The 11,382-nt window shown below is 42.3% G+C and overlaps 1 protein-coding gene across 2 annotated transcripts; it reads left to right on the top strand.

Moving 5' to 3' along the window:
- The first annotated feature begins 210 nt into the window (after positions 1 to 210).
- On the top strand, positions 211 to 10,285 carry mbtd1 (mbt domain containing 1). Of its 2 annotated transcripts, XM_076759747.1 has the most exons (17): positions 211 to 390; positions 1,429 to 1,633; positions 1,769 to 1,902; positions 1,996 to 2,110; positions 2,195 to 2,277; positions 3,096 to 3,213; positions 3,745 to 3,879; positions 3,974 to 4,062; positions 4,272 to 4,506; positions 5,205 to 5,260; positions 5,491 to 5,595; positions 5,749 to 5,896; positions 6,280 to 6,362; positions 6,573 to 6,807; positions 7,437 to 7,508; positions 9,171 to 9,326; positions 9,773 to 10,285. In XM_076759747.1, exons 1-17 carry the CDS (start codon positions 370 to 372, stop codon positions 9,889 to 9,891), a joined length of 2,109 nt encoding a protein of 702 aa, XP_076615862.1. In that variant the 5' UTR covers positions 211 to 369; the 3' UTR covers positions 9,892 to 10,285. The 2 variants fall into 2 exon arrangements, with proteins under 2 accessions (XP_076615862.1, XP_076615863.1); XM_076759748.1 differs by lacking the exon at positions 9,171 to 9,326 and having other exon boundaries at positions 222 to 390.
- Positions 10,286 to 11,382: the final 1,097 nt, after the last annotated feature.

The raw sequence follows: 11,382 nt of genomic DNA, 5'->3' as shown, positions 1-11,382 counted from the left end.
ACTTTAATGTAAAACAGCTAGTTTTACGATTAGTATTCCCTCCGTTTACATTGGTGTTGGTTTGACACGGGAGTGATGTGGAGATGTGTTATTCTATTCTTTTACTGAAGAGGCCATTCATTCATTTCCATTACAGAGTCCACTGTTTTGTTTCTGTGTGGGTCGATGACCTCCATTCCGGTTCGACCAATCACATGAAAGTAGGTTACGATCGCACATGCGCAGAAGAACCAGAGTAATTTGTTGATATCCTGCTTGGTAGTATTCATTTAGACTTTGGTCTTTCAAACCCAAATTTATCCCCAGCACAGGGGATTGATTTGCATTGGGCAGCACAGTTAACTAGAACGTTATCTATATGAAGGGCTGATGGAAGACACAAGGGATTTGGTGAGTGAAGCTGAAACATTTTAGGGCCGCGAGCCTCCCATTACAGAGGATTTGCTTAGGCTAGCGCTCCTTTGTTGTTATCTGTTTATGGTAGCTAGCTAGTGGGGTCAGGCAGCGTTAAATATTAGAAAGCTCTCCAAAAAACCTAAAGGTAGAAATAAAATAACCTCGCGCTTTTTTTGACTGCATATGTGCGAGTGCAGGTTCGCTACGGAAATGAAAAGTGTGGTATGCGTTTGTGAATAAAAACGGGAAAAACAGGTTTCCGCTAGCCATCTGTGCTAATGCTAGTTAGCATTAGGAGCTATTTGTAATAAGGCCGACTCTTATTTTAGCGCATATGTTAGCTAGCTCCTCTATTTTGTACATTTTACTTCAAGCATAGTATGTCTTTACTTGCTAATATATTATATTTTTTCTTTCAGAAGTTTGCTGGGTAAATAATTAGTGTTAGCGCAGCCTGTTAAGATGTCACCTGTGATGCTCAGAGGAGGAAGTAGGCAGGCAATGACAACAGTCAATATTTTTACAAAGTTCCGGATGAGAAAGACGTATTGAATGTTTAAATATTACCGGCTGTAATTATAATTAGGTAGGGCTTTTCCGAACAGTTTTTCTTAACAGATGACATTTAAAGAAATTGTAAAATATCCCCTGGCGGTAAATTGAGAATTTATAATACTTAGAAAAAAACTTCCAATAGCGAGAATCAGTACTACGTTGAACAGACCAATATACATTTGACACAGTATGATGCTAATATATGCTGGTTTCTTTGGTCTTCAGCGATAGTAAACTGAATATATTTGGGCTTTGGGCTGTCAGTTGACACATTCAAACATGTCACCTTGTCACCATTTTGGGAAACTGATGGACAATTTTCACTACTTTCTGGGATTTCACTGGCAAAACAGTTAATAGATTACTTCACAAAACAATCATTGTAATTATTAAGGAAGTTAATCATTAGTCACAGCCTTGAAGCATTCGTTTCATTCAGACTTTTTTTTTTGTCCTGTCATTTCCTTGATCGTAAAGGCTGAACGCACCCCACGTTCAGAGCGTAAGCGGAGAGACTCGTACGGGATGTTTGATGGCTATGACAGCTGCAGCGAGGAGTCCACCAGCAGCTCCAGCTCAGAGGACAGTGAGGATGAGGTGGTGCCCTCCATCCCTGCCAGCCTGCCCATCATCAAGAACAATGGCCAAGTCTACACCTACCCCGATGGCAAGGCTGGAATGGGTCAGTAAATGGAAATATACTTTCTGTGCTTCTCAGGAACCTAATCATGTAAATGAAAATAATTGCCAACATGTACAGCCTGATGATATTAACAGATTATACGTGTCTGTTTTGTGATCTTTGTTTCACCACCAGCCACTTGTGAGATGTGTGGAATGGTTGGAGTACGAGATGCTTTCTACTCAAAAACCAAGCGCTTCTGCAGCGTGTCCTGTTCTAGGAGTTATTCCTCAAATTCCAAAAAAGCTAGCATCTTGGCAAGACTCCAGGTAAGTGATCTCTGTTATGCCTGCTACAAGAAATGTGTTGACATAAAAACTATATTATTGCACAAATATTGACATGTGCTTTGATTTTGCAAGGGCAAACCACCAACAAAAAAGGCGAAAGTCTTACAGAAACAGCCTCTTATGGCAAAGTTGGCAGCTTACGCCCAGTACCAAGCAAGTCAACAGAACCAGGCCAAATCAAAAGCCGGTATGTTATCAAAAAGCACCAATGATGTTGAATAGGATCTGTGTAGATATACTCCAGCTTTACACTGTTTCTTGTTTCTGTCAGTGGTCCCTGCAGAGAGCTTTGACTGGGGTCGGTATATCTGTAGCAGTAACATGGCTGGAGCCCCAGTCAGCTGTTTCAAGCATGTAAGTAAAACTTGGAGTTGAGTAGGTTGAAGGGGTGGGTGAAATGACTTCAAATTTCTATCACTGTATTTTTGTTTGTTTGTTTGTTTGTTTGTTTTTTAAAGCGAGGGTATTATGTCACAGAATCCCACAAATAAAAAGGATTCCCTGCTCTTTCTAAGAGTCAGACAAGGGGTAGGATTAGATTTATTTGTCAAAGCCCAAATATATAAGTACAACAGTCAGTGTACCACAGCACATGTCTAACAAGTACATTTGCATACAGTAACAACAGACACACATACTGACGCAGCAGAGGAGGCTTTCCTGTAACAACAAAACCAGCTGAGTTTGTGTTGCAGTATGAGGTGTGGAGATGACGTTAGCTCTGGCGATATGAGACGCCACAAAATGCAGTGTGAAAAAATCTACATCCATGCTACTACTCTTGTAATTTAATAATTGAATTCACTTCAAATGAGGCTTAAAGTTCATAATTTCTCTTGACTGTCCCTCAGTATTAAATCACTGCTACAGTGTGTGGGTCTACAGTAGATGCTAGTAGCCACAGTAGCCATGGAACGGGTCAAATTCATCACACTAACCAGCAAAATAAACAGTAAAGCAACACAAAAATGGCAGAACCTACAGGCTCTGAGTTTATAATGTCTGTATCGATCCATCCTTGAGCTTCAGGGAATCCTGCTTTGGCATTTTGTGGCAGAACGTCCCACTGGTGACTGTGACGAAACCAGTATTCCACCCACCCCGAGTTGGCAGCGACCACTAATTTGTTGCTTTCTCAACTTAATAACTTCACTGCTTCCTCTACACTTCAGGCCCCTATGGGGACATGCTGGGGAGACATAGAGGAAGGAGTGAGGCTTGAAGTACTCAACTCCGATACCAACCTGTCCACTAAAGTGTACTGGATAGCAGAAATCATTAAGCTAGCAGGTAAGACTACTTCTACAGATAGTCAAAGAAAATTTGTTTAAAGAAGAAATCCACCCTAAAAAGCTCATGTATGTTGATATACATCACACATTCTGACAGTGCAATGATACAAAGTATGTTGACAGCCAAAATAAGAACGTACAGTCAATCACTAATATTAGTTAGCTAATGCAGTGTTGTTTTTGTATTGTCAATGTTTCATGCGTCTTCTTTTTCTGCGTCTTCACTTGTTCAGGACCTTTCAACCACATCACACGCTCTTCATCAGCAGATTGAGTTTGCTCAGTGTCAGGGAACTATAGATATTTAAACTTTGCAATTCTTCTGAGCACTCTTAGGACTTGTGGTCCCTGTTCACTTAAAAGCTGGGCTCCACATGCTCACTGGCCGTCTACAGTTCCATGACAAGCAGAGCTCATCTGCTGATGAAGACCATGCAATATGGTTGAAAGACTAGAACATGCAGGTAACGACTGGTGTTCCCGAGGTCAAGAACGAAATATCTAATCAAGTGTGTTTCATGTTGTGCAGGGTTCAAGGCTCTTCTGCGGTATGAGGGCTTTGACAATGACACCAGTAAGGACTTCTGGTGTAATCTCTGTATCCCTGAGGTGCACCCGGTGGGATGGTGTGCTTCAAGCGGCAAACCCCTTGTACCTCCGAAAAGTGAGCCGTTTCTTCCCAGTCTTGTTCTTGAGTGCCTGTGTTCTGGGACGGTTGGTGGTAATTCTTACTGTTATTTTTGTGGTCTCCTCTACAGCCATACAGCATAAGTACTCTAACTGGAAAGCCTTTCTTGTCAAGCGTCTCACTGGAGCTAAAACACTGCCGCCTGACTTTAATTCCAAGGTGAGACCCACAGTGCCTCATCATTTTAATGATACTGTTTTTGATCTCCAGTGCCAATATCTCAGAGCAAGGAGTCACACACACACACACACACACACACATACACACACACCTGTGCAAATATATCTGCAATGGCCGACTGTTGGGCTGATAGTGGTCAGTTGGAATATTGGTGGAATAACCCCACCATGCATCATTTTTAACCATAGGTACATGAGAACATGCAGTTTCCCTTTAAGAAGCTGATGCGGGTAGAGGTGGTGGATAAGAACTACCTGTGCCGGACACGGGTGGCGCTGGTGGAGCAGGTAATCGGAGGTCGTCTCAGGCTGGTGTATGAGGAGAGCCAGGACAGGTCGGATGACTTCTGGTGCCACATGTTTAGCCCCCTCATCCACAATATAGGCTGGTCGCGCAGCATCGGACACCGCTTCAAACGGTCCGGTGAGTTTGGATAAAATCAGTAACACTGAAGTTTAAGTGTTAAGTGTAAAATCCTTATTTTCAGGTGATTATACACATATAACCATGAATGTTATATATTATGTTGTGAAGTTGTTGTTGCCAAGCCAAAGTCAGCATGTCTTATTGACATCATCATGGTCTTCTGAGACTTGGCAAAGCTCCATCAGAGACACTGAAGGCATTATACAACTGACTTTACAGGTTGAGTAGTACAGCGAGTACGGTAGTACTGACAAATATGCTGATGTTGTGTAAAATGAGACCCGTCCCTTTAAATGTCATGTTTGATGATCATACTGTACAGAAACCCTTACGCTGCAGCACTGATTATCCTTCAAATGCCATTACTGAAATGCACTGTGGGTGTTTACAAAAAGGGTTAAAAATCCTCCTAATATAATGATCGCATCATTTGGCTTTTATGATAACAGATGTGGTGGGCATAGTTTTATGAAAGGCTGCTCTATCTGTGAATGAAAGTTATTCTTATGCTCATAGTGAATCCAGTCGTTCATCTCTTTTCTCATCAAACGGCGTTCCTGAAGCTCAGCTTGTTCTCGGCTTCTTCTGTCTGTCGTCTCTAAACCCTTTAATGCACATGGAGCTCTTTGTTTAATGTGAATCACCTCTTAGCTCCGGCTCAGCGAGTCATTTTGATCTGTCTACTTATTTTTCAGATATTACAAAGAAAATTGAGGGTCAAGTTGATGCTCCTGCGCAGTACTTCCAGAAGGTAATACAAAAGAGAAACTCTCTGTGTTTCTTTCTTAACTGCCTATCCAGAAAGAGTCCCGCAGCTGTTGTTTGATTGATATCTGCTGATCCGAGGCCATCACACAGCTGTTGTGCTGTATGATTGAGACCCATATGCTGACTTCCTTAATGTCTCAGTTTTAAACTAATATGTCTGTAACAAATAATAAAATCCCCAAGTTGACTTTTCTCTCTGCATGTGTGCATCAGGTGAAAGATGTGGACCAGAGTGGGGATTGGTTTAAAGATGGGATGAAGTTAGAAGCCATTGACCCCCTCAACCTCTCAGCTATATGTGTAGCCACTGTAAGAAAGGTAAGTGTGTTGCTGGACTCCACATTCTGGTTGTTAATGTGTCATGAGCTGCTGTGTGTCAGGAAACAGACTTTGTAGAGTAAAAGAACGATTAGCTCTTGTTGATTTTAAAAGGCCAGACTAACTTCGACCGTTGTCTGCTGTTTGCTGCAGGTGTTGGCAGACGGGTACCTCATGATCGGGATCGATGGTTCGGAAGCAGTGGACGGATCAGACTGGTTCTGCTACCACAGCACCTCCCCCTCAATCTTCCCCGTCGGCTTCTGTGAAATCAACGACATTGAACTCACGCCCCCTAGAGGTACCCTTGTTTCTCTGAGCCTCTCAGAAATGTAAATGTGCATTTGCTCCCACCTAGAGGACCACAGGCCTACGGAAGATTTAAAATGCCTCGATAAAAAACAAATCAAATGAAGAAATCCAGTTTGATAAATTGCGCATTGCTTTATTTAGTTTTTGTTACATATACATGTGTCACTATTAAATGCATACATGAACTACACATAACGATTTGTGTCGTGTGTCTCGTCATGTCTGTGTTTGATTTGTTATTTAGGCAATTTAAATCTATGCTCTGTTAAATATTTCTGGACAGGTGAAGTCACTGGTTAGAAGTCGTTAAATAACATTATCTTGATAATGGTTTCACCGTGATCTGGTCTCAACACTGACTCTGCTCCCCAGGGTACACTAAACTGCCATTTAAATGGTTTGACTACCTCAGAGAAACGGGTTCAATAGCTGCTCCTGTCAAGCTCTTTAACAAGGTAGGCTTAATTAACGGGTTCTCCACTCTATTTGTGTTCGTATCATTCTGAGTTTTAATGTCCTGTGGTAGATTTTTCTGATTATAAATAACAACAACAGAGTTTCATATGCCATTATTCATAAACCATTATATTGCAATTACATATCAGCCTGCTCTCTAAATGTCGCCTTTTTTTTTGTTACTGTCCTTGCTGCTGCGCCTCTTCCAGGAGGTTCCCAATCATGGCTTCCGACAAGGCATGAAACTGGAGGCTGTTGATCTAATGGAGCCACGGCTGGTATGTGTTGCCACGGTGACGAGGATTGTGCACCGGCTACTGAGGATCCACTTTGATGGCTGGGAGGATGAGTATGACCAGTGGGTTGACTGCGAGTCACCTGACCTTTACCCTGTGGGCTGGTGTCAGCTGACGGGCTACCAGCTCCAGCCCCCCGCCTCGCAGAGTAAGGACACGACACATTTCAGCCCCCTAACCAGACGTTGTTTTCTTTCATCATTATATATATTATATAGACCAAATAGTCAATTAAGCATCAGAATGATTAAACCCACTGCAATCATCAGACCGTCAGTCTCACTCTGTATTAGCAGCTTTGATTCACGCCGACTATCTAGCAAAGCACTTAACAAAACAGATGGTATATGAGCAAAAAGGAATTAAATGAGAGCCACAGCCTGCCGTCTTATTACGTTTAACAAAGCCATGGCACTGTGTGATTGTAGGCCATAATCTAAATAGCCCAATAAATGAGGACTAAATGGAATAAGGGTGCTGCAGGCCTGATTTGAAGAGTGAGAAGGGGGAGGCGGGCCTCATCCGCACAGAGACAAATATCATCAGAGACAGATATCATCATTTTCTAACCGCTGTTCTCCAACAGTGATATAATTATCTAATATTTTTCATTCATGTACTCCCAGCTAATATTCTGGATACATTTTAATTGTGTGTATTGGTTTGTGCTTTTCTCTCTGGGTAGCTAGTCTGATACGTGAACGAGTACTGATTGTTTTCTCGGCTTGTACCTCGCTGTTGCACTTCACTGTCCACTGTCTTATGGTCTTCTCTCAGGTAACAGGGAAATGCCTCAGTCTGTACCCAAGCAGAAGAAAAAGGCCCAGCAGTACAAAGGACAAAAGAAAAGTAAGTCTTTCTTCCGCTGTCCATTTGTTTCTCTCCACTCCCTCCTTCGCCTTCTCCTGTTGTCATTTTGTCGTTCCTCTTCTTGTCATTGGCTATGCTTGCGGTGGGAACTCTGTTGCTCTCTGGTTGGTCACCTGTTCGGTGTGTCCGGACTATTTTCATCTGACCTCTGTCACACTGCAGGATGTTTTTCCCTTTTGAGTGCCACAGCTATTAACACATGCACACTTGGACAACGTAGTGTGTGAGATTTTGTTTTGGTGTTTGAGATACTGCAGATATTTGAGAGCAGACGGCCTGATTTTGCATCCCTATTGAGGTCCCAAGTTTCAGATGGTAAAAGCAGATGCTGATGCTAAATTGGTGCCGGTTATATGGAAGTTTAAGGCTGCCAATAATGAAATGTAATCATTAAATCAAATTTGCACACTATGTATGACAAAATCCAAATTAAACGTGTAAAATACAATTTGCCCTTTTCTGTTCAAGAATGCATAGTTACTGGCATGAAAACCTCACTGACAAATCGTTTTCAGTGTGCTGTAAATTGCACGTAGAGTGGACTTTTATTTTCAGATTGCAACCTAGGACTAAGATAGTTTTGCAATGCTGTGTGCTGATTTTTAGCTCATATCTAATGAAATAGAACCTTTTTGTGGAGTTCATCAGGAGACTTCAGATGTCTTAAGCATAAGTATTTTTTGCAGTTGATGAGCAATACAACATCAACAAGTGAGCCAAGACAGTGCCACACCAAACCCTGAACATGTCCTCTCTAATGAGGTGTATTTATACACCCAATGTCACATGTTTCTCCCTTCCACTCCTCAAATTATTCCCTACTGGGGATATTCTATATCCATCTCCTACATGTGTGGTACTCTACTAGATACTAAATTCTGATCTTTAGCTCCCACTCTACGTACGTATGCCCTGACTTCCACCCCACCAGCTGAGGATGCTTTGAACAAAGTGCTTATTAAAAATGTGAATACTTGGGCAGTTCTCCTTGAACAGGCCTCTGCATATATACACAGTTTATCTATAAGACCTTGGTTACTCTGAGACGGAGCCAGGGTGTGACCTCCTACTTTTTTTTTTTTTTTTTTTTCAAAATCCAGTTTACACACAGTTTAGGTTGCACATTGTGTGCTAATTTGATAATAAAACATTGATTTCTGCTTCAGTGAAATTTTTCTCGACTATTTTCTGCTTAGGCGAAAATCATTCAATCAATTAATTCTTTTGATTTCAGACATGAAAATGAGAGTATGTAATTTTATCATTATTTATCATTTTATCATTATTTATATTATTGTATTGTCATACATCGTGGGCATGAAAATTGAAAATGTATTCAAATAGTGGCAGCCTCAGACGTCCATACCTTGGGTCCAGTTGCTGCAGTCTTGTTTTGGTATCTAATAGTGCATCTGCTTACTTGGGTCTGGCAGTCTGATTACAGCTTACCAGGGGCTTATTCAGATGGGCATATCAATGCAAGTGACAACAGTGTGAGGTTAAATTAAAAAGTTCACCGTTAACCTTTTTAACTGTCCTTCCTAATATACAATCTAAACATCCAGAACACCTTCCAGTTGAATTGAACCCCTGTGTGTAATAAGCCCCTGGTAGCTTACCCGAGTCTGGCTTGGTGTTTAGAGAGGAAGATTCCGGTTGGTCGGCGGCCCTTCAGTCAGGCAGGCAGGAGGAGGAGCAGCTTCTCGGGAGACGAAGAGCAGAGTCCACCCCCTTACCCTGCCCAGGGGCCCACTCGGCCCCGACCCCGAACACACCTCCACCAAACCCACAAATCAGGTAACATCACACTAATGATCAACCCAGCATGGCACCGAGCCTTCTGAGGCCCACGCTGTTTTTAACAGGACGCAGCGGTCTGGGTCTCGCTCGCAGGGCCTCGCTGTGGATCTGGATGCTGCCGATGCTGCATGTTGGACTGTTAAATCAACCTTTGTTTGTACATGTCATTGTTCTCACATAAATATATTTCCTCATGTCAGTGACGGTCCGTGCAGGAGTTACAGTTTTGGCATTGCCAGCGTTTCGCCTCCACTTTAAAGCGGTCGTAACGCATGTTTGTTTCATTTTAGATTTCAAGTAGTTGTCTTGATGCATGTGGAGTTAACATTATGACCTGGGACAAAGGCCAAGGCTCCTCCTGTATTTCATTCAAAGTGAATGAACACAAGTGGCTCATCTGTGCTGCTGTTCTCTCTCTTATCTGTCTCTGTCCCCGTCTGTAGAGTCTCTCCTGCGAATGAAAGAGGAGACGGCAGAGGTGGATGAGTTTACCTTCTCACAGGGCACCTCCGACCAGGAGAGCAACGGCTCGGGCAGCTACTACATCAAACAGGAACCCTGAGGTCACAGTGTCGGGACAGAGCAGGATGAACCGGGTCAGGACACGCCTCTGGAAACCCCCAGCAAGGATCAGGAATGTGGAGTCAAACTAGCCTTGAATCACACTCAGACCAATGCCACAGGCCTTCAATGGAGTCAGTACAGGAGACGGCGAGGACGAGGAGGGGATCATTTTCATTCTTCTGAAAAATCCTTAAGGGAACAATTTTCTAACCTTGTAGCTGTGTGTGCACATAATCACTCACAAAACCTTTACGATTGAGGGGTTGGAAAGCACCCAGGGTCGGGCCTGGGTCACACATGTTTGGGCATTCTCTTTCGTAATGACGCAACATCGTTCTTTTCCTCTCCAGTCTGAAAGAACCAGCCAGACAGGAGACGTCTGGGTGGATTTTAAAAAAAACAAACAAAAAAACAACAACCCTTTTTCGACAGAAACGGGGGTCCTGCAAGTCGACATCAGCCCACCCTGCCTCTGCCACAATCTGGGCCGCGCACAGAGACCTGTAGAAACTGTGAGAACCATTTATTGAGCCAGGTCTTAAGTTTAGTTTTTTGTTTTTGTTTTTGTTTTCAGGTCAGAGTCAGTCACTGAGTGGCCTGAGGAGAGACGAGAGGCTGGCAGTGAGTGGGACATGAGTTGTGCATATTTTGATTATTTTCTTCTGAACAATTTTGCCAGGTGGACTTTTACTTTGTTAATAGTACTTGAAGTTTTTTGTTTTTGTTTTTTTGTAATGATTTTGGAGTTGTTTTTGTCTTAATGTACTTATTTTGCATTTACATTTTTGGTGGCTGTGTGGGAAACTTATGTGCGTTGTTTCATAAAAGTGATGATATTCATATAGTATGTGGAGACCTATTCAAATAGAAGAGTATAGATATTAAGGGTTGTGGTTTGAAGAGAGATGTCAGCACTGCTGCTCAGCATTACTGATATTGATCTCGTTTTTTTTTTGTTTTGTTTTGTTTTTGTTTCTTCCAGTATTGACCAGAAAACTCCACAGCTGCATTCGTTTCTGATTCAAACATTATGGAGCCAAAGTCTGATCCGAGCTCAGCAGTGTCGTTCACACTAAGGCTTTGTGACCACCGCAGCCTGCAGGTTTTGGCCACTTTTAAATTACTAATCACAAGACTGTTGATACGTTTTCTAATCAAGCGATTAATCTACTAATTGTTTCAGTATTAAGTGTTCATTTTTTTGTGGTTAAGACAGCTGTGAGGTGACATTTAACCCGTTTAGCACGTCTCTACTGTGGCGCCAGTTCGTTCATTGCAGTGATTGGATGGAAAATGTGAATGGACGCGGTGCAGCTTTATACAGTAACCCATGACGTGCATTTGTTGTTGAGATTCGTCTTAACCATTGTCTTATTTAATGACAAAAACCCCCTTGCACATTGCATTGGGCTTTCACTAACACTGTATGGTTCATACATCTTAATATGGCTCAGCTATAAGTGGGCATTGTGGGAAATACCTGTTTTTT

The sequence above is a fragment of the Chaetodon auriga genome, chromosome 20 (assembly GCF_051107435.1).
Source record: "Chaetodon auriga isolate fChaAug3 chromosome 20, fChaAug3.hap1, whole genome shotgun sequence".
NCBI lineage: Eukaryota > Metazoa > Chordata > Actinopteri > Chaetodontiformes > Chaetodontidae > Chaetodon > Chaetodon auriga.
The sequence above is the reverse complement of the archived record's forward strand: the minus strand, read 5'-3'. Positions and strand labels throughout refer to the sequence as shown.